General features: G+C 30.7%; 2 protein-coding genes across 5 annotated transcripts; both read left to right on the top strand.

Moving 5' to 3' along the window:
* Positions 1–3236: 3236 nt before the first annotated feature.
* Positions 3237–5514, top strand: LOC120070226 (dehydrodolichyl diphosphate synthase CPT3-like). Of its 3 annotated transcripts, none has more exons than XM_039022108.1 (3): positions 3237–3418; positions 3977–4012; positions 4419–5514. In XM_039022108.1, exon 3 carries the CDS (start codon positions 4455–4457, stop codon positions 5334–5336), a length of 882 nt encoding a protein of 293 aa, XP_038878036.1. In that variant the 5' UTR covers positions 3237–3418; positions 3977–4012; positions 4419–4454; the 3' UTR covers positions 5337–5514. The 3 variants fall into 3 exon arrangements, with proteins under 3 accessions (XP_038878036.1, XP_038878035.1, XP_038878033.1); XM_039022107.1 differs by having other exon boundaries at positions 3980–4012; XM_039022105.1 differs by lacking the exon at positions 3977–4012.
* Positions 5515–19642: 14128 nt separating this feature from the next.
* LOC120067446 (dehydrodolichyl diphosphate synthase CPT3-like) lies at positions 19643–23736 on the top strand. 2 transcript variants are annotated; one of them, XM_039019014.1, is made up of 4 exons: positions 19643–20126; positions 20378–20463; positions 22630–22686; positions 22821–23736. In XM_039019014.1, coding segments are annotated over exons 3-4 (735 nt in total). In that variant the 5' UTR covers positions 19643–20126; positions 20378–20463; positions 22630–22684; the 3' UTR covers positions 23554–23736. The 2 variants fall into 2 exon arrangements, with proteins under 2 accessions (XP_038874942.1, XP_038874938.1); XM_039019010.1 differs by having other exon boundaries at positions 19644–20126; positions 22630–23736.
* The last annotated feature ends 874 nt before the right edge of the window (positions 23737–24610 follow it).

Here is a 24610-nt window from a genome sequence, read left to right on the forward strand (position 1 = left end):
TTATGGCATATAATAAAAAACATACATCACATGTATATTTATAATAAAAGTTGATGGATCGGGATAGAACATCTCCAAAACAGAAATGAAAAGGCTAACTATTACAAATTTGAGTCCATCGGTTCAGAACAAGTGAACCGGGTCTTGAACCGCTCGCCTCAAACCGCTCCACAAAGAACCCTTACAGTTGATCGTGTAGCAAACACCCCATCCTTGAGCAACGAGGCATCGAGTATATACGATCGTTTATATCCGATCGCGTAGTTATGACGATGCGATGAGCATGAAAGTCTACGCGATCGTGTAGTAATCATCCATGTGTCGAGTATCATATACTATGCGATCATGTAGCTAATGACTATGCGATGAGCATGATATTCTACACGATCGTATATTGTGCGATCGTCCACCAAGCGAGCACTTACGTGATCATGCAGCCAACGCAATACGATTGTGTAGCAAACTCTACACGATCATGTAGCATTAGTTATGTGATCGTTTAGCAAATGTTATACGATCACGTAGTAAACTCTACACGATCGCATAACAAAAGCTATCCGATCGTTTAGCTCTAGCTACACGACATGGTAACCTTTGTTTCATCTTCTCCATCAAAACATATTGCAATCCTTCTTCTAAAGCCTCACGAGTGACTAAAAAACTTAACAAATACATAGTTGATTGCAATATATTGCCCAAAAATGTAGGGGGCCTTATAAAACAACTTTGTAAAAATAAAGAAAGCCTTAAAACTGAGACTTCTATCCCGTAAACATCCATCAACAAATCATCCACAAACGTTTATCATATAAACGCAATACAGATTATAGAACCCACCAGTACTGTAAATGATTCAATACAAGAATGGAATTTGGAATCAGAAACCAACAACTTGGCTCTGATACCAATTGAAAGAATTTGTTTGAAGAGAGAGCGGAAGCGGATCGTCCAAATTCCATTAATTATTGAAAACATAATTTACAGTAAACATACAATAGATAAGCATTCAAAATAAATTACAGCATGCTATTTACAAGAAAAATGGTTTTAAGATACATTACCTTTGAAGACCTTTTCCTTCACGTATCCCTCGAACAATCACAAATTGAGCAACTTCTTGAAGACCTTCTTCAAGAAAACTCGAACCAAACAACCGGATACAACCACAAAGAGTCCTTAGTATTCTCGAGGTGGGAATCCAGGAGTGGTGGGCTCTGACTATTTTGGTAAGAAGGGATAGGATTTGGTGGAGGAAGTAGATTGAGGATTCTCTCAAAAACTCACGGAACTTTTCTACAACTCAATCATTCAACGGAAAAATGCAATCATTGAGCGAGAAGAGAAAACCACACTTTTCTTTTACTCATTTTTACCATAAAATTAATAACCACCCACTAAGGTGGTTGGGGAGAAAAAATGGGGAAGTTATTATTCAAATAATAATAAAACAATATAAATAAATATGATAACTAACTTATCATATTATATTTATATTAAATTATATATTATATCAAAAATAACATATAACCTATAATTTTAATATTGTATCACATACAATATAGACTATAGTTTCTTTTCTCTATTTTATGGCATTTAATATAAATTATATTTATATTAAATTTAACAACTACGAATCACATTCATAGAAAGTATATTTGAATCTCATTCAAATATTTATTTCTTCCCATTAAACTATAATGTATCAAATACATTATGACAATTATATCATATATAATTAAAACAATTTAATTATATCATATATAATTAAATTAAATTTAATTATATCATATATAATTAAATTCATTTTAATTATATCATATATAATTAAATCCATTTTATTAATTTGAACAATTCAAATTAACCAAAAAAACTGATTCTCAACTAAATCCTTTTGAGCTGCCAAAGGAATATTATGGACCTGTAGCTTGAAGCTCCAATGGTACATGAATAATTAATTAAACTCTTTAATTACATTATTCACCATCTGTTAGCTGTCGGGCACTCCACTAAAGACCGATAGCTGCACTCTTCGCATTATAGATATATTTCTATGTCCATTGGATATAACCAATCAACAGTACGATGACCCTTCACAGATTGCATGTAAGTACAACTGGACCAAATTACCGTTTTCCCCTTGTAGTTACATCTAACTTCTTGAGTATCACTTATCCTTCTAATGAACAATAGATCATAGTTCTATTATGATTAAACCCCTCTCGAACTAGGAGAGAGTGTGGCTCCACATTGTTCAAGACCCGGAATCAGACCTTAAGGAGCAATTTATCTACTTACCCCTGCTTCAGGAAGAAGTGAATTTCATCTTGTGTAGCTGTATTCCCAGTTCCCCAATCAGACGAATCCCGAAAATGGTAGGTTTGTTGAGTCGGCGATTTGGCCACTCTCACCCATACAAATCAAAGGACCAACCTTATAGGCAGGAGTTCACAACTCACTCAGGATTCAGGTCATGTTATCTATGGTCATCTTGGTGAAATATAAGTCTCTATTATGAACGGTGTTATATAATGAGACTAAACATTTTGTGGTTCGGTCTTATACAAACTTCTTTGTATAGAATATCCCCGCTGACATGTCTAATACATGAATGATCAGAATCAGATCATTTATAGCACTTTACAACGATTGTAACAACTACAAAGCGAATCATACTCGTAGTGTCACCAGGGTAAGGTACCAGCCTTATCCATATACTATAGACCATTAGGGTTATCACTTAAACATGATCCACATGTATGTTTCCATATACATGTTTAAGTTACAATGATAACCTTGAATGTTTGTTTATTGGTTTGTGGTTAATGCAACTAAAAGATCACATATTTTATAGACAAAGTGAATAAAATATCATATATTATTAATTACATAAAGAGTTTGTTCCAAACTTTCAAACTTTATTTTTTAAAGTTAGATTTTAGAACCAAACTTTCAAACCCTACCATCGAAACATAGTCATTTGTAAATCTCATGTTTTAGAACCCCTTTAATAAGTCTCTAAGCATTTGATTCTCAGGCTTTTGATTTCGAACTTACACTCTAAATACCTCATAAAAATATTTTTAAAACCTTTAAAAAATCATGAATATTTTTTACACAAAGTTCACTCCCATATCCACAATTGTTGGAACTAAATAAAAAGTTAGATTTGATTTTAAGTGGGAAAACCCCCTATATAACCCCCTCTTACTCACGCGAGACTCATGCCCTAGACATGATTGTGATAACAAATTAGACACACATTCCTTGCTCTTTCCTTCTTCTCTTTGCCCTTTTTCTTTCTTCTAACTCTCCCTTTCAACATCTCATATATATCTTACGACAATGTTTGTTCTCCAACACACCTCCGTTGGGCGCTCTCGTCTCTTCTTCACTCCACACCCCCACATTCCAACTCCAAGTATTTTCTCTTTCCCTTTTTTTTTCTTTCTGATTTTTCTCCTTCAATTAGATTCTTCTTAGTTCAACAACCTAGATTTCTGTTGTTTTATGTGTTTTTATCGATTATATGTTTCTGTTCTTCCATATGTTGTTTCGACGGATTCAATTGATAGATTATACATTAGCTTTTCTTTCCCCTCTCCTTTGTCAGTTTTCGCCTTCACGTACGTTCTTGCTAGTTGAACAACCCAGATATCTATTGTTTTATATGTTTTTTCAATTAAATATTTCTGGTATTTAGTATTTGTTTCCCGATTAAACTGATAGATTACATGTTTCTTGTTTTCTAATCTTTCCTCGCCATTTTATTAACACCCATGTTGTGTTTTTTTGTTGGAGGTATTCTTTCATTTTTCATGAATGAAAGTTGTTGTTTTCATTATTAAAAGAACCACCTATGTCGCTATCTTACTTGAACTAGGCCTTTACCTCTATTCTTTTTAATAGAAATGGCGAGATTTCTTTCTCTTACATTTGTTGCGATTATGTGGACTGATGAGGTTTTTTTCTATATGAGGAGCTCTGCTTGATTGGGGATTTATGCGTCCGTTTGGTAACTATTTCGTTTTTTATTTTTGGTTTTTGAAAATTATGTCGATTGTCTTCTCTTTCTTACGATTATTTGCAACTTTATTAAGTACAATCATTAAATTTTTAGCAAAATTTCAAAAACAAAATCAAATTTTAAAAAGTTACTTATTTTTTTTAGTTTTCATAATTTAGCTTGGTTTTTTAAACTATTGATAAAAAGTTGATAACAGAGGAAGAAATTTGGAGGTAGAAGTAGTGTCTATAGCTTAATTTTCAAAATACAAAAACAAAAAATCAAATGGTTACGGGCCTAAACTATAGATATTTGAGTATTTGGTTCAATACATATATATCTTCAAGAAAGTTGTAGATAGGAATGAAATTAAGGGTTTCTTTTTCAATTTAATAAATCTAGGCTTCATTGACAGGCATCTTGGTGCTTCACATCAAGCAATCAAAACAGAATGAGAGTTGGAAATGTGTGTACGAATATTTGGGTTATACTTAATCAGATTTTTGAACGTGTAATTAGTTTATTTAGGAGATGCACATTCGTTGTTCTATCTATGGGTTCAATTCCTGTTCATGTTGCTTTCATAATGGATGGGAATAGGAGATTTGCAAAGAAAAGAAAGTTGGCAGAAGGGGCTGGCCATAGGATTGGGTATTTGGCTTTGACATTCATGCTCAAGTATTGCTATGAATTGGGTGTGAAGTATGTAACTGTTTATGCCTTCAGCATCGATAATTTTAGAAGAAGTCCTGAAGAAGTTCAAAGTGTGATGGATCTGATGTTGGAAAAAGTTGAATTGCTGATTAGAGAAGAAAGCCTTGTGAATCAATATGGAGTTAGACTTCACTTTTTAGGAAACTTAAATCTATTGAGTGAACCTGTCAGGAAAGCAGTTCAAAGAGCTATGGAAGCCACTAGAAACAATAACAGAGCAGACCTTGCTATCTGTGTTGCTTACACTTCCACTGATGAAATTGTTCATGCTGTTGAAAGGTCTTGTGAAGAGAAATGGAATGAGATGAATTCAAAAAGTGCAAGTGGAGTAGGATATGGTTTAAGCAAATTAGGTGTGGCTAAAAATGGTGAGAACTCCATAACATTAGCCGATGTCGAGAAGCATATGTATACCGGAGTTGCTCCCGACCCTGATATGTTAATTCGCACATCTGGAGAGGCCCGCTTGAGCAATTTCCTTCTATGGCAGACCTCTTTATGTTATTTGTATTCTCCTTCTGTTCTTTGGCCAGAAATAAATTTTTGGCATTTTTTGTGGGCAATGTTGAATTTTCAAAGAAACAATCATCATTTGGTAAAGAAAAGGAAACAATTATAATCTCCATTCCTAGTTTTCTCAAGGAAATAGATTTGATGATTATTGTTATGGAGGTTCATGTTTTGTTTTCCCTTAATATTATTGGGTAAGTTAATGTAACTCTATTATCTTCTCTTGGAACACCTCTTATGTATGTTGTATACAAGTTATAATAATAGTACAACTTTTTTGCCGCTTATTGTTATGTTGGTTTTGCTTGAACAAACAGAACAATGTCTCAATAACAGGCATTCTATATTAGAATTTATATGAAGTGAGAATCAGGGTTCATTTTTTGTCTTAAGTTTCCTAATTTCAACATTTTTATCCAACTACTTGAGTTAAGTTTATATGCTTACATGCTTACGTTTCTCAATTGGAAGAACTATGGCAACACTTTATATATACCATAATTAACTTGTTTCCTAAATGTGTTCATGTTGCGAAAACGTCAATTAAAGAACACAAAAAGGACGTAGAGATAGGGAAGACTAACACACAGATATATGTGGTAATGGCACCGCACCTCTAGGGTTAAAGAGTTTATATAGTGCACTACTCTAAATCCTAAAGTCATAATCCCTCGTACTTGGTTGTTTGAAGTGTCAGCAAATAGATTCAAAGTATTTCAATTGTTCATTTATTTGGTTGCACCTATTTATGGTTTTTTTTATACCTCTTCTATTTCCTTTAGAATATATTTTTAAGTAACTTCTGACCACGATTTTTAAATGGTTAAAATTACTTTTGTCATGTTTAAAATTACTTTGAAACACGTTTTAATCACTTCAATAATTAACATTTCTTTAATCATTATCACTTCAATTTTCATAATTAACATTTTTAGCCGTGTGAAAAAAAGTGATTTTAATCATTATCACTTTGATTTTCATAAGTAACGGGGCTAAATGATAAAAGTGATTTTAATCATTTCATAATCACTCTAAAACGTATGTTAGGCTACGTTTGGCATTGTGTTAGCCGTGTGAAAAAACCATTTGGAAAAAATCTTAATTGTTTTTCGTTTTTTGTAAAACAAGATTTAAATTAAATATATTAAAATCACTTTTAAAAATCAATTAATTTCATACTTTAAAAGCATTATCCTTCTAGGTTTTAGATTTTCCTAAAATCAGGTAGAATTTTTAATTAATATTTAGTTCTCAATTTTATACTTTAAACAAAAGGTTTATTTTATATATCTATCATTTCTCACCTAATTGAATCTATTTTCTATTTTTCACGAGTTAAATGCATCATTCTTTAAAAATGTATACCATCTTCATTTTTCTAAATAAAGTTATTTGTCAAAATATTTAAAAACTAATCTATAACAAACAAAATTTATCATATTAAACAATTATTTAAAATTTTACATTACAATTTTTTAAAAACAAAAAATGGACTATAAGTCTATTTTAGTTACTATATCTAAAATAAGATTTTTTGTATTTATTTACCAAATACTCTAATCTACTTTTTCAAGTTTAAGCTAGAATTCACCAAAAATTATTTTACTTCTTTTCATAATTGAATTTTTTTGAAATACAACTGTCAATAATTATTCTAAAAGTTACAGCAATTTCAAACGAAATGTTACTTGTTAGAAGAATGAACAACAGTTATTAATTTGTTATGTCCCATCTCTATTATCTTTTGTGCATTTAGTGATAAAGTTTTGTTGCTCCTTATCATAGGTGGATCATATTTTTGGTTCATTTCCCTCCATGGGGAACTAGAAATATCTTCTTTCTATCTTTGGTATCTTGCATTACTTTGTTCATTCAAACTTGTTCTTGCACAACAATGGTTTGGCTCTTTTATAGGATTGCATTATTATCTTTCATATACAATTTACTCATTACTCTTAAATACTTGAAATTTATCTCTATTATTTCGTTTGATAATCTTTTGGTTTGTATTTCTTTTTTTTTTAAATTAATCCAATATAAAAAATACAATAATTTTACAAACTTATTTTTGATTTTGGAATTCGGTTATCGACCTGTTATTTAAGAAAAACGCGTACCCTTTAAAAAAATTGAGTGGAAATATATAAAATCAAATAGTTACCAAATCAAACTCGATCTATAATAGAGGTGTTCATGGGTTGGGTTGAGTTGAAAGATTTTTTAGACCCAATCTAATTGTTTGAATTGTAAATTTTTTTAACCCAAATAACCCTTATTAAAAAATGAATCCAACCCAACCCAATCATGAAATATTTAGGTTGGGTTGGTTCGGGTTAATCGGATCATTTATTTAAAATTTTGTTCTAAAAAGTAGCAAAACGTAAATATGTAAAAATCAAATTTAATTATTTTCATATATTGAATTAAGATTAACAACTCAATTTTAATTTATATAGTGAATTTTTTTTTCTAAAGTACAAAGAAACTACTTTTAAGAGTTGTTGAAGAATAAACTATTCAAAAAATATTAGAATTAAATAAAATTAAAATTAATATATATATATAAATAATTGTGTTATAAATAATAAAAAATATATTTTAAAGTTAATAATAAATTTGGATTGGTTCGAGTTGGTTTGAGTTATATTAGGTGAACCTATGAACCAACCTAACCTTTAAAATTTTCATTTATTTGAACCCAACCCAACCCGTACGAATTGGATTAGGTTAATCGGTTTTTTTGGATCATTGGATTTCTGAAAACCCCTAATCTATAATAGTCATCTCTAACATTTCTAAGCAGAACACATGGCAAGGAGCTGCTTCATTGAGTAGGTCTAATTTTGAGGTAGGTGGCATTTCAATTTTAGATCTTCAGATGAGGAGAGGTCAAGGAAGTTTCTGATCATGTAGGTGTTTTATTGATGAAACTTAGATGTTTTATACATGTTTAATGGGCTGCTCATAATACTGAACAACTTATACTTGATCAATTGAAGAAAACTAAAAAGGCTGATTTAGTGTGTGTTTGAAATGTATTTTTGAATGTTTAATTTAAAAAATAAGTCATTTTAGAAAAAAAATTGAAGTGTTTGACAACCGCTCAAAGTAACTTTTGAAGTGTATTTTCAATAATCTTTGTCAAAAGTATTTTTTGAAAAACATTTTGTTTCAAGTCAATCCAAACGAACCCATAAGTTGATAAGAATAACTTACCGTTTATTTGACCTTGTGAAAATAAAATTATATTTCTAATTACTTTAGAAAAGGAAGAGGAATTTGTAATTATGGTGATGTAACCCTTTTACATGTTTGGTAAAACATGTTTTTCCCTCTTTTTCAAAAAGTTATTATTTTGGTCATGGAGAACGACCACAAAAGATTGAGACATGTTCAAAAAAATTTCAAGAATCGGTGGTTCTACAACAAGTATGATGTTGAAGTTTATTCAAGAATATCCAATTTATACATCAATCTTGAAGTATTGGAGAAAATAAAGAAGTAAAGGAAATCCAACCTTTGTTGAAAGAGCTTAAAAAATAAATAATTCAAGAAATTCATTTAAAGATAAATATAAATACTTGGTCAATATCTATATTCACCAAATATAAATATAAATATCACTAACAAGATCAATATCATGGTTTGGTAGAAAACAACTTTTAAAATATGCTCTAATGTAAATTCATGTGGCACAATTTCTCATGTTTTTGTCAATATTTTTATATTTTTATGAGTTTATCATTGACATGGGAGTGATTTAACATTTTAGTTATAATATCGTAATTAATACATAAGGAAAGGATGTCTACATATAATGCTTAAATATAAGTCTATATTACATTAATGTCTTTTACACATGACTTCATTTTTCACATTAGTAATCTTTTACTTCTTGTCCATATTAAAATAAATAAATAACAATTCATATCTCTAACCCAAATGTAACAATTTCTCTCTCATCATTTAAAAAAAAAAAAGTTTTCTACATTAATAATCTATTTAAATAGGCCTAATTATGGAAATAGCCTAAAGTCACTATATTTTTCACGAATAGCTTAATGTGTTAGGATATTTCATAAAAATTTAGCCCCAAAATCATATACAACCTTACATAATTGTGACGGTTAAAAGAAATTAAATATGAAACGTTACATATGGAAAATATTAGAAATACATGCTTATAAGAAGTTCTTTCCTAAACTGTTCTTTTTTTTTTCTTTTTTTTTTCCCAAACACAACCAATTTGAAGTTTTTCATTTGTGCATATCATCCACACTATCAACGGTAAGATCAATACGGTCAACGATAAGGGATAATAATAATCATCAAATGAACAATACAACATTAATTATGATATATACAACAATTAGTGATTATTCAAAAACAAACTCTACATGATTTAAAATTCATACCATTTTTTTTATTAATATTTAATTATACAAAAATACAAAAATTTAATAAGAGACCCATGTTATAAGGTTAAACTTATCTCAAATTTATGTAGAAATTTAGTTATGAAGTATAATTTAAATTTAAGACATTTGTGAAATAACTTGTAAATTAAGATAAATATCTGATTTTTTTCTACTATATATATATATATATCTTTTGATGTTGATATTTTATTGTAGATCTATCAATATATCTATAAAACTAAAATAATGATAACAATATCGACATCGATATTTTAATTTGATCATTCAATTAGTATGAATTTAAGAATATTTATCTACTTTCAATTTGGTCTCCAACAATTTTATATAGAATCTCCATCTTATCTATATTCAATTTCTTGTTTAAAAATTTTTCTTAGATATGGAATCTTGAAATAAGAAGAGACCCCAAGCACTTAAAAATGATTTCAAAAGAGATTCCAATTGAAAACTAAATAAAGAAAAGACTAAAGATTTGATCAGGAATATATTAATGATCATTATTATAAAACATTTTGAATCATCCAAATGTTGATTGAGATGTTTGGTTAGATATTTTGGTATATCCAAAGATAACTAATGTATCTAATTTAATCACGTGAAACTAAATTTAGCATCAATTATATTTAAATGTTATATATTGTCGTATCTTCCAAATAAGGAGTTCAATATATGCTTAATGTTTATTTAATGTTTTTGAATCTCCATAATATATTTAAGTTTATTTCTCAACGCAATAATGTATGAGTATATTTATTTTATATTTGCAATATTTGCAATATTTGCTTCATTTCTATTCATTCGTAAGTTAAGTCTATAATCAAATTTTAATGAACTCAATTTATCTTTTCAGTGCAAACAAATCTAATTCTATCTTAAGTATTTTGAATTTTGATTTGACACTCTTAAGTGAGATATCCATTGCACTTATTAATGTTGTCGATCCTTAAACAACTTTCTATTATAAAGTTTGTTTTATAAAATTTGTGGAGTATTATTTTTAGTCTCAAATGGTTGATAAGTCACTTGCTGAATAATAATTTTTTAACCTAATTATATTGGTGCAAAACTAATTGGCTATTCTTGGCACTTTCTTCTAGATATTATGGGACTTGTATTAGTGAAAAACTGGCACCCTTTGAAGAACTTTTAAGAGATTATTTGAAACGTTGAGTTGAAACAAGATGACTTGAATTTATATATTTGTGAAGATCATATCTGTGAAGTTCATTTATCTGTGTTTGGGGTGTAGAGTTATTTTGTCTAAGTTTATATGTTTGTATTTTGAGTACAGAGTTGAGTTCATATGTCAAAGATATCTGGTATATTTTTTTAATTCTTCATAATGGTTTTATGATTATTATCTTTGTTTAAATTTTTTTTTATTCAATAATTCTACCTATCTTTGTTTGAATAAAATATGGATTGTATTTTCTTTTTCTTTTATTTTTTTAATTTTCTTTTATTTTTAAGTTTTTCTTTGTAATGAATAACAATCAACCAACTACATTTCTTGCATGAATATGGTTAAATAAAAGGGAAAACCAAAGCAGAATCAAAATATACACAAAAATCTCCAAGGGGATGTTTGGCCCACCAACTTTAAATGTTGGTGGAGTTGATTGTTGGAACTTATGCCGTAAACTCTCATCGTTTATTAGTTAATTAATGTAATTATTAATCATGTAAAATTAAATTATCTATTAACATTTAAACATTCAAGGTTATTACATGTAGTATTAAACAATGTGTAGTTGACATACAAGTTGAATCATGTTCAAGAAATAACCTAAAGATCTATAGTAAATGGATGATGTTTGATGTATTAGCTTGGTGACACTATGGATACAACCTACTTTGTTATAGTTACAAATGGTTTGATCCTATACATGTGAGTGGGAGTATCCTATACAAAGAGTTTGTATAAGATTGGATCGTGGAATATTTAATCTCTCCTTTTAAATCCCTTAATTGATAAGATTAATATTTCATAGGATGATCATGTGCAACTTGATCTTAATCTTGAATGATTTATGAATTCATATCTATAAGATTAGTACTTTGATTTGCACATGTGAGATGGTCCGGGTTGTGACTCAATAAGTTTATTATTTTGAGAACTTGACTAAATGAGGAGCTGGGAACATAATTTTACAAGATGAAATTCGCTCCTTCCTGTATAGGGTAAGTAGATCCCTTAAGTTGTGATTTGGATCATGAACAAGGAACCACACCCTTTCACTATCTCAAGAGAATTTAGTTTATGGTTGGACCATAAACAAATTGTTCATTAGAGGAATCAGTGGTACTTAAGAGAAAAAAAGGTAATTGTAAAGCTTAAACGAACAATTGAGCTGTAAACATGAACAACGCGTGAAGAATCGACTTGCTTATATTGATTATATCCATGGACGCAAGTTGTTATGCAGTGCATAAAAGTCAACTATGTAGTTAATGAATGAAGGTTAGTTTAAAAAGTTTAATTTATTATTCTTAGATCATTGGAGTTTATAACCTGTAAGTCTAAAAGGTGCTCTTGCTAGCTCATCACGGACCAACAAGGTTCAAATATGTTTTCAAATATAGCAAAACTATTGAAAATATTTACAAATATAACAAAAGTTTACTTTCTAGTTGTGATAGACTGCGATAGACCCATATAGACATCAGATGTCTATCTGGGTCTATCGCTAAAGTGATAGATGTCTATCTGAGTCTATTACGATCTATTTGAAGGAATCGCATTCTCGCAAAAGCGTGTGAGCGTCTTGCATTTAGACAGTCATTTATTATGGAAACAAAAACAGTAAAATAAACACATGTATTTGTAGGATAAACATTCAAACAAAAACATAGGCATGCTAGAAAAGAGGAAGAAGAGAATAAATTAAAATTTACCTTTGTTGATTCCTCTAGTTTTCCTCTTCCACCAGTATCGGTGATCTCAAATTTCTCCAAGAAGAAGGATATCACCAACAAAGTTACCTTGCTATTCTCTGTGGCTCCAAAGAACTTGGAAGAGTGGTCTCCAAGAACTTATAAGGAAGAAAATGGTAGAAAATTCTAGAGAGAAGGTGGAGGCTTGTGTAAAAAACTCATTGTCCTAAATGGGCTTTAAGGACATATTTATATGGAAAAAGGTTAACCCTTTCTCTAAAAATTTCTCTTTATTCCTTTAGTGCTAACTAATTAAATAACCCTTATTTAATTAATTTACACATTAATTAAATAACCATATATCAAATCCTATTCAATACACATTTATTTAATTATCATAAATATCATATATTTATACTAACCTCCAATCTCTACTATTTCTTAATCAATTAATTAATCATTAATTAATCAATTAAATAACTATATTAAATCATATTTAATATGGAGTTAATTAACATATAAATATCAAATATTTATATGTGTATGTCTCTTTATGAATCCAATTTATATAAATTTAATATTTGAATCTTATTCAAATATCTCTCTCTTCCTAATTTGGATTATATATCATATCTATAATTAACCATTATATATTAATCTCCCTAATATAAAATTCTCTCATTTGATTTGAACAATTTAAATCATTCCTCATTACTATCATTTAGTGAACTAACAAGATGGACCTACAAATTAGAAGCTCCAATGATATGAGATTAATTGATTAAACTCCTTTAATCCAATTAATCAATATTCATTAGCTACCGATCACTCAACTAAAGACCGATAGCTACATTCTTCGCACTGTAGATATATTTATGTGTCCATGGATATAACCAATCAATAGAGCGATGACCATTCACAAATGCTTATAACTACAGTTGGGTCAAATATCGTTTTACCCCTACAGTTACATCTAACTCCTTAAGTACCACTGATTTCTCTAATGAACAAACAAATTATATCCAACTATAAACTAATACTTGCTAGTGAGAGGTTGAAGCCTCATTGTTCAAAACCCGAAACCAGCTATTAAGGAAATAATTTATCTACTTTCCCAAGGAATGGGTGTTGGGGATGATGCCCTAAACTTTCGTGTCCTGTAGTTTGTAAACATAGTTTTGAACAAACGCTTGTGATGTATAATATATGATATTTTCTTCACTTATTGTCTATGAACATTGGATGTTTTATTTGTTTTACTATAAACCAATAAACTAAAATCTCTTATTGTCGTTTATAACTTAAGCATGTATATGGTGACATACAGGTGGATCATGTCTTAAGTGATAACCAAAATTGTCTGTAGTATATGGATATAAGAGGGAAACCTTATCCTGGTAATGCTACGGATGCGGCCCGCTTTGTAGAATAGTTACAAGTATTATGAATTGCTACAAATGTCTGATTCTGATCATTTATGTGGGGACATGCGAGTAAGGGCGTCCTATACAAAGAAGTTTGTATAAGACCGGACCACGAAGTATTATAGTCTCGCTATATAACGTCGTTCATGATAGAGACTTCATTTCATTAAGATGACCATAGGTATCATGACCTCAATCCTGAGTGAGTTGGGAACTCTTGCCTTTGAGGGCGGTCCTTTGATTTGCATGGGTGCGAGTGGCCAGATCGTCGACTCAAACCTACCACTTTAGAGATTCGTCTGATTTGGGAGTTGAGAACTCAGCTACACAAGATGGAATTCACTCCTTCCCCGAAGTAGGGGTAAGTAGATAGATTGCTTTCTTAAGAGCTAATCTCGAGGCTTGAACGATGTGGCGCCACACACCTTCTCATGGCCTAAGAGATGTCCACACATAGTAGGACTATGTTGTATTTTTCATTAGAGGGATCAATGGTACTTAAGGCGTTAGATGTAACTACAGGGGGAAAATGGTAAATCGACCCAACTGTACTTATGAGCATCTGTGAAGGGTTATCGTACTGTTGATTTGTTATATTTGATGGACACAGAAATATATTTGTGGTGAGAAGAGTACAACTGTCGGTCTTTAGTGGAATGTCTGACAATTAATAGATGGCGAATCTCGTGGCTAAAGAGTTTAGTAAGTTATTCACACACCGTTGGAGCTTCGAGTCATAGGTTCATAAGGTCCCATTGGTAGCTCAATGGATTCAAGTTGAGAATCAGTTTTCGGTCATTTTGAAGTGTTCAAATTGACAAGAGGAAGTCTAATTATATATGATATAATTGAACTGGTTAATTATATATGATATGATTGACATTATGTATGAGATACATTAATTTGGAGGAAAATGATATAAATATGATTTATATCTAGTTGAGGAGAAAACACTATGGTTTATATGTGATATTAAACCATAGGTTAATGAATATAATATGATTATATTTATTTTTTTTAGTTGGAAAATTATGGAATAATTATGTCAACGTTTTCTCCGTAACCGTGTGATAGTGGGAGGTTTCATTCAGTTTTTGTAACTGAAGAATAAAATGAAAATCGTTTTCATTTTGCAAAGAGATTGGTCATTTACTTACGCTTTATGTATACAGCCTATCGCATAGCAAACTGAGAGACTACATGATGGCTCAAAATTTCTACACGATAGGATACACGCGCACCTCTTTCTAAACGATCGCATAGAATTTGCTAAACGATCGTCTAGCTCTTTCATAAATGATCGTGTGCCCAAGCGTTTACTAAAAAATCATCTATACAATCGCAACCTATTTATTAAATGATCGTGTACCTTTTCCTAAATGATCAAGCATTGTCTATATGATAGACTCGATATTCTCCCACTTGCTTAGTCGTGGTATACGATCCTCTCCTCCTCCTCCCCTCTACCAAATCTAACAGAGCCCACATCTCCTAGATTCTCACAACGAGAATACCGAGGGTTCTAAGTGGTGGTGTCATCCCCATTACTGTATTCATGTGGAGGTCGTTTGTGGGTAGACGTCTGGTATTTTGGTGAACGATTACTTGGACGTGCTTAGCGAGAGGAGCAATCCTTGGAGAAAACGAGGTTTGGTGAAGAAAGGTTCTTCAACTGGTACGTATCTCTTCTCTTTGTTGTTTAGTTTTAAAAGCATGCCAGTAATTTGTTGTATATTGCATATCTATTTTGTTAGAATGTAAATGCGGTAATTCTATCACATTGAGTTTGGAACGATCCGCTTCCGCTCAGAGGTACTCTTATATAAGAGTTCCTTCAATGAGAATGAGTGAATTCCATCTTGTGTAGCTGTGTTCCCAGCTCCCTAATCAGATAAATCCCCAAAGTTGTAGGCTTATTGGGTTGGCTATCATGGTCACTCTCACCCACATAAATCAAAGGATTGTCGTCATAAATAGAAGTTCACAACTCACTTAAGATTAAGATCAAGTCTCCTATGGTCATCCTAGTAAAATATTAGTTTCTTCAAGTAATCGTGTTATAAAGAGAAACTAATTATTCATGGTCCGGTCTATGTATAAACTCCTTTATACAGGATATCCTCATTCACATGTCTTTACACGAACAATATGGTTCATATTGTTTGTAACACTTACATCTCATGTAACAATTACAAAGTGGGTTGTATCCGTAGTGTTATTAGAATAAGTACCCGACCTTCATCCATTTACTGCAAGCCTTTTAGGTTATTACTTAAACATGAACCACTTATATTTCAACCACATACTGTTCAAGTGACATCATATAACTTTGGATCTTAGTTTATTGGATTGAATTAATGTTGTCTAAATGTCAAATAAACTTCTTCTGATTTTATTAGATAAATAATTTGTGTTACAAACAACGAGATACACTAGATTTAGGACATCAATCTCAACACTATCAAAATAAAAAGTAAAATTTTACTATATTTATAAGTATTTTCAACAGTTTTGCCATTTGAAACAATTTCCCTTTAATCTATGAAAGTTTTGGAACATTTTAATATGTGCACTTTCAATTTTGTATCAATTTAGTCTTTAAGCTTTAATATATAATGATTTAGTCCCTGTATCTTAAAAATTTTGATAACAAGTCCGTGTCATAAAAAGTATTATTAAAACTTGATGGAATTTCTAATGAATGTAGATTGATAAACTGATGGGTGATCAAATGTATTTATAAATTACAAATTAAGACCATGTTGTTACATAATACAAATTAATGGAAATGTTTATTGCTCAATTAAATTATTTTAAAGTTTATAGTACAACGACTAAATTATTATAAACTAAAATTTGTAACTATGTATAGAGGCCAGATTATTACTTACATGAAAGTAAAAGGACCAAACATATTTTTAACGTGTTTGTTTGGTTCTGAATTTTTAAAATGAACCATTTTATTCTAGTTTTCTAGAATAGTTTTAAATAATCTCTCAGTTCTAAAAGAACTGTTAAATGTTAATAGAGAGCTTACGGATTTTTTTATTACATATGTAGTAAGCTCTTTGTTAGCATTTAATGATTTTAAAAGTGAGAGTAGGAAGATCCCAATTAAGGAAGTAGAAGGTCAAAAACCTTTTTTTATTTTTGAAAAAAATACTTTTTTGGTCATACTTGTTTCATTCTTAAGTTTTGAGTTAGTATGTTTCAAAATATTATACTTCTAGTCAATTTTGTGTTTTGCTTTAATTTGATCTTTAGATTTGAAGATTAAAATTTTTAAACTCGATTTTTTTTTATCAAAGACTCACTTTTATTTGTACCGTAAATGTCTATTAATTAATTAAAAATAATTATAAAATAAAAATAAAAATTTAAATTTAATATCGATGAAGAAGATAATGAAACTTAATTAATCACAAATTTTTTTTTTTACTTTTTTATATTAATTAATAGACATTAATATTAAAGACTAAAAGTGAATATTTCATGAAAAAAAAGGTTAAAATATAAATCTTAAAACTTAGAGACCAAATTGAAAGAAAACTCAAATACAAATAATGAAATTATAACATTTTGTAACATATGAACTAAAATGAAACTGATGTTAAAAATTTAAGGACTAAAAGTACAATATTTTGAAACTTAAGGTCCAAATGAAAACAGACACCAAAATCTAAGGACCAAAAATGTATTTTTCCGATATATAGTTTCTTTTAAAGACTAAATTATACAAAATAGGCTTAAACTTTGTATTTTGTGACTATCTTTGAAATTTCAAACGTTTAAATAATACCCATAAACTTAAAAAAAGGTTAAAAATATATTTATCATTGGTTTTAGATGGAAATCGTTAATGTTTGATTTAATTAAAAGTACCTTTGAATTTTTTAAAGTTTAAAAAATATGCTTAAACTCAAAAAAAAAAAAAAAAAAAACCTCTTAGTTGGGACCCAAAGCATTAATATTCATAAAAATATTCTTAAACTTTCAAAAGTTGCATTGATACTCTTAACCTTACAAAATAAAAAATAAAAATAAAGCGACTAATTTGTTTGAAATTTTATTCCATTCGTCAATTTTAAAACAAATTATATATATCATTTTTCTCCCATTTGTCCTATTGTCGTACCAATTTTTTTCTTATAAAAAAATATAAACCAACACTAGTTCATAAAATTCCACAAAATCTCAAAAAAAAAAAAAAAAAAATTCAAAATTCAAAATTCAAAATCTCTTTTTAAAACTTACCAAAACGATAAATATCCAAATACAAAAAGGACTTTTTAGGCTATGAATACGCTCAATTATTAACATACAATTTCATTAAAGCATTTTAAGTCTTAAGACTCCCTTGGACTTTGATTATTATCCTTCTGTTATAATCTATATATCATAACTGAATGGGTAATTTCTTTTACTATTTGTTAAATGAGATCAACAAACGTCAAACAACTAACAAGAAAGAGAACAAGATAGTAAAAAAAAAAAAGAAAAAAAAAAGAAATAGAGAAGTTTAGGTCATAAATTAAAGTAGGGAGAGAGAAAACATGGAAGAGGGAAATTGTTGATAAAACAATAAAAATATTTTTAACTTTTTTTTAAGGTAAGAGTACTAATGCTACTTTTGAGATTGGAAGTATTTTTGCAACGAGGTATTCAACAATTTATGTTCATATATTAAGTAAGATCAATTTTGTGTTTTTCTTCAAGTAAAGGGTATTTTTTAAACTTTTGAAAATTCAAAGGTATTTTTAAAATAAAACATGAATAGTTTCCATTCAAAATTAATGGTAAGAGTATTTTTGAACTCTTTTTGAAAGCTCAAGTGAGTACTTGTCCAATAGAGTTAAAATTAGGGGATTTGATATTTGAAGCCAAACCCATGTTTGGCCCTTAGAATAAAAGAGTTTGGAATATGATTTATTTATTTATTTTTTTAAATGAATGTCATGAGTTTGAGAAAATGTTTGCTTCATCTCCTACTTCTTATCAATTGTTGGTGAACGTCAACCGATTATCTTGATTGATCATGGGCATCTGATCATGTTGACTATCGAAGACCAACCATCATAAGCTAATACATCTTGACGATCAACGACCAAACCTTTTGACCATTGGTGACCAAACGTCATGACCATCAACGATTGACCATGATGACATCTAGCGACCAAACTCTATGATGGCTACTGACCATCACGATCGTCAGCGACCAACTATTGTAATTGTCGATCACCGACCGTCGTGAGCGTTGACCCTTGACCATCACATTTATCAGTGACCAACTACTATGATTGTGGATTGATGCATGACTTATCTATGATAGTCGACCATTGTCATAAGAAAGTTGTTATTGGCCATTGGCCGTTGACAACTTTTTTCCTATCATACATTCTTTTTTCTCCACTTCCTTTTCTTACTCATTTTCACACACACACCAACAAAAACAAGAAATTGGCTCTTCCATCTGGGACTTCCAATGGTTGAAGTATTGCACCCTTTCAAGTAATTTTAAAATAATTATCTTGAATTGATTGGCGTAAATTTCAATATTTTTGGGTTTAAAATTTAATTAGTGTGAAGAGCAATTAATTCAAATATAATTAGAGGAGAGATTTGAAATTTCGAAGTTGATTTGATATAGTTATATGAAATTTGGGGTTATGCATACACATGTGAATAAAAAAAAAAAAAAAAAAAAGGAAAAATTAAAATTTCCCCTTGTCTGGACGCCGCACGAACCCCCATAATGTTCATCTTCTTCGCTCTCACTCTTCAACCCAGCCGATCGTCGAGTCGGCTGCCGCGTCCTTCGTCCGCCCGTTGTCATCGATTTGTAGGGAGTTCGCCGGTGAGTTCTGCACAACAGTTGTTCGCCTCCGTTTATGCACAGATCTAGTCGTGACCGCCAGACGCGCCGCTCACCGTCGGTCTCCCTCGCGCACACCAGTCACCGTCCGCCCACGTTTTCGGTACTCAGGATCGGTCGCCGGCGTTCGCTGCATCATCACTAATCGCTAGGTCGTTCGATTTGGCGTTTCTTCCAATTAGCGCCTCGCAGACTCGCACGCCGCTGCACCTCCGCCCTCTGCCGTCACCGCCCAGCCCTTTATTGACGCCGGAAGCCGCTGGAAGTTGTCGGAATCTTGGTTTTTTGGGGTAAGGTTTTGGTATTTTAAAGGATTTTTAGGGAATATCTTGAATATCTATTAACTTTTAGCTTCAATGGATCGATATCCAATATGTTTTGTACTTTAGAGGTAAGTTTTGGGTGTCAAGAGTCGTACAGCAATTTCGAAGAGGTTATAACCACTTTTCGGCAAGAATTTACCTCTCCGAAACACTCTAATTGACATCTTAAATGGTGGAATTGGAATCCTAATTTTTTTTTTATTGCATGATCGGTGTAGGTTCAAGGTTTTTGTTTGAAGGATTGGAAGTGATTTTGGACAAATCTACGCTTGAGATTGTTTTAATACTTGAGCTTAAATTCGAGGTAAGTGACACTACTACTGAAATGCCTTTGAGCCAATGCCCAAACTAAGATGATTATGCTAAGCTAGATAAGGTCGATAGGAGCATGCTGACATCTATGAGCTATAATAATGTGATTATGACATGAGATTCATTGATTGTATTTTGTATGCTGGATAAATTAGCTATAATAATATGACTATGATACGAGTCCAATTGACTGTATTTCGCATGCTAGATAAGTTAGTGACTGTTTATGTGTGTTCGGGTTCACTATCTATGCTATGTAAATCTATATCTATGATAGGAAGAGTTAACAAGTTTACTAGATGGCCATCCAAGAACAGTTGTTATGAATTTCTCATAAAACTAAATTTCAAAGCTTTGTTACTGTGTTACTAAAATTATTTTTTTCTAAATAAAAATAATTAATTTATCTTCATTTCTACATTATTATCATAGAAGTTAATAGACCAAGGAAATTAATTGACGTGTACAATAGACATATCAAATATAAAATCATTTTAACATGAATAGATTAAATTTTTCATTTAAAATTATAATAAAAATCGATCCATGATTTTACATCTCTTTTGACCAATTGGAGAAGTCTTCATTAATTCCTTTGGTTAAGGCTTCATGCCCTCCTTTTGTAAATTTCATTTGTTTCTTATAAAAAAAATAAAAAATCAATCCATGATACACCAGAGTTATATAGTTCATAAATCAACCACTAAAACACTAGAAAAAAATCAAATTACCCAAACTTAGGCATAAGTAACCTGTACTCCAAACACAAACTTCAAAAACCTAGACTTTCAAACCATGCACCTCAAACACATACATTTGTGATTCTTAGGCTTCAAAACCTCAAATAAGTCACCATGAATTTTATTTCCAAGCTTTTGATTTCGAACTGGCGCCCCGAATGCTCTCCAAGTATACTTTTGAAACTTTTGAAAGTTCAGGAATATTTTTGACACAAAATACAAAGTTCAGTGACTTTTTTTTTCAATTTATTCTTTAAAAAAATTAGCTTAAGCGAAAATAAACATAGCTAACAAGTATGATCTTCCTCTTTAGAAGTCGGAGGTTCGATCTTCCATCTCCACCATTGCAATTGTTAGTGCTAAATAAAAAGTTAGATTTGATTTGGGCTTCAAAATGGACCTTCCGTGAGAAAACCTTCTATATAACCCTTTTATTACTCGTGAAGCTTACGTCCTAAATTGGATTGTGGTAATAAATCAGAGCACATGTTCTTTGCTCTTTCCTTCTTCTCCCTGCTTTTTCTTTCTTCTAACTCTCTCGTTTAACACATATATTTGATGACACCGTTCGTACTCCAACACACCTTTGTAGGGTGCTCTCGTCTCTTCTTCATTCCACACCCCCACATTCCAACTCCATTTTCTCTTTCCCTTCTCTTTTTTGAATATTCTGCTTCAATTACGTTGTTCCTAGTTCAACACCCTAGATTTTTGTTGTTTTATGTTTTCTATCGATTATATGTGTCTGTTCTTTCATATTTTGTTTTGACTGATTCAACTAATAGATTATGCGTTTTTTGTTTTTTTATTTAGTTTTCTTCCCCCCAGTTTTTGTTTAGCTTTTTGCTAGTTGATTTGGTTTGATTTCGATTGGTTTATATGTTTTATTGATTAAATGTTATTTCACATTTTGTTTTGACCAATTCAGCTGATAAATTATGCGTTTTTTGCTTAGTTTTTCTTTTCCTTATCTTTTGTCAGTTTTCACCTTCACACGTTCTTGCTAGTTGAACAGCCTAGAATTTCTATTGTTTTATATGTTTTATCTATTAAATATCTCTGTTCTTTAATATTTTTTTAACAATTGAACTGATAGATTACACCTGTCTTGTTTTTTTTTTCCTAATCTTCTTTGCTATTTTATGACTACCCATTTCGTCATCTTACCTGAACTGGGCTTTCACCTCTATTATTTCTAATATAAATGACGGGATTTGTTTCTATTACCTTGTTGCGATTAGATGGATTGATGGAGTGTTTTCTATGAGTACCATATCCGATTGGGGATAATTTCTGACAAATTTCGAAGATAAAACTTTAGATATTTGGTTCAATACATTTATACCTTCAAGAAAGTTGTAGATTGGAGTGAAACTAAGGTTCTTTTTATATTTAATAAATCTTGGCTTCATTGACAGGCGTCTTGGTGCTACACATACACATCAAACAATCAAAGCAGAATGAGAGTTGGAAATGTGTGTATGAATATTTGGGTTATACTTAATCAGATATTTGAATATGTAATTAGTTTATTTAGGAGTTGCGCTTTCATTGTTCTATCGATGGGTTCGATTCCTGTTCATGTTGCTTTCATAATGGATGGGAACAGGAGATTTGCAAAGAAAAAAAAGCTGGCAGAAGGGGCTGGCCATAGGATTGGGTATTTGGCTTTGACATTCATGCTCAAGTACTGCTATGAATTGGGTGTGAAGTATGTAACCGTTTATGCCTTCAGCATCGATAATTTTCGAAGAAGTCCTAAAGAAGTTCAAAGTGTGATGGATCTGATGTTGGAAAAAGTTGAATTGTTGATTAGAGAAGAAAGCCTTGTGAATCAATATGGAGTTAGACTTCACTTTTTAGGAAACTTAAATCTATTGAGTGAACCTGTCAGGAGAGCAGTTCAAAGAGCTATGGAAGCCACTAGAAACAATAACAGAGCAGAACTTGCTATCTGTGTTGCTTACACTTCCACTGATGAAATTGTTCATGCTGTTGAAAGGTCTTGTGAAGAGAAATGGAATGGGATGAATTCAAAAAGTGCAAGTGGAGTAGGATATGGTTTAAGCAAATTAGGTGTGGCTAAAAATGGTGAGAACTCCATAACAGTAGCCGATGTCGAGAAGCATATGTATACCAGAGTTGCTCCCGACCCTGATATGTTAATTCGCACATCTGGAGAGGCCCGCTTGAGCAATTTCCTTTTGTGGCAGACCTCTTTATGTTATTTGTATTCTCCTTCTGTACTTTGGCCAGAAATGAATTTTTGGCATTTTTTGTGGGCAATGTTGAATTTTCAAAGAAACAATCATCATTTGGTAAAGAAGAGGAAACAGTTATAATTTTCATTCCTAGTTGTGTTTCTTTTTTTTTTTTTTAATTCCCTTCGTATTATTGGGTAAGTTAATGTAACACTAGAACACCTCTTATGTATGTTGTACACAGGTTATAATAACTGTACAACTTTTTTGGCAACTTATTGTTATGTTAGTATTGGTTGAACAAACAGGACACTGTTTCAACTACAGGTACTCTGAATTACGATTGATATGAAGTGAGAATCAGAGTTCACTTTTTTTGGTTCAATTTTCCTAATTTCAACATCTTTATCAAACTACTTGAGTTAAGTTTATATTACCTTTCTCAACTGGAAGAACTATGACAAAACTTAGGGGTTTTTATTTATTTATTATTATTTCTTTAATATACAAATGGGTAGGGGATTTGAACATGGATCTTGTCATCTATAGGATATACAGATGTTAATTTGTTTACTAAAAATATCATTTGTTTGGCTATACCTATATATGGTTTTTCCCTTATTCTGTTTCCTTTAGAATTTATATCAGTTGTTGGGTGTCGTGCTTAAAATCGTTTTAAAACACGTTTTTTATCACTCACATTAACTTGGCATTTTATCTTATACTTATAAATGCAATTTTCATATCAAAATTGTCTTGAATGATTTAGAGCCTGTTCTAAAATGATTTAAAAAATGATAAATGTGATTTTAATTATTTTAGAATCATTTTCAAACATATCTTTAGAAAAATGAGAAAAATGATTGAGGTGCGATGGTTGATTTGGTCAATGGATGTTAATATTAACATTTACTAGTTTGTTATGTTCCATTCTATTAGGTTGTGTGCATTTACTGATAAAGTTTGCTGCTCAAAAGTGATCATATTTTTAGTTCTTTACCTTTAAGTGGAACTAAAAACATCTTTTCTTTCTATTATTGGTCTCTTGCTATACCATGTTCATTCAAACTTGTTCTTGCACAACAGTGGTTTGGTTCTTTTATAGGATGCATTATTGTGTTCAAATGCTTATCTAAGCAATTTACTCATTAATTCTTAAATAATTGTAATTTATATCTATTGTCCATTTGGTAACTAT

This window comes from Benincasa hispida, chromosome 1 (assembly GCF_009727055.1).
Source record: "Benincasa hispida cultivar B227 chromosome 1, ASM972705v1, whole genome shotgun sequence".
Taxonomy (NCBI): Eukaryota; Viridiplantae; Streptophyta; class Magnoliopsida; order Cucurbitales; family Cucurbitaceae; genus Benincasa; species Benincasa hispida.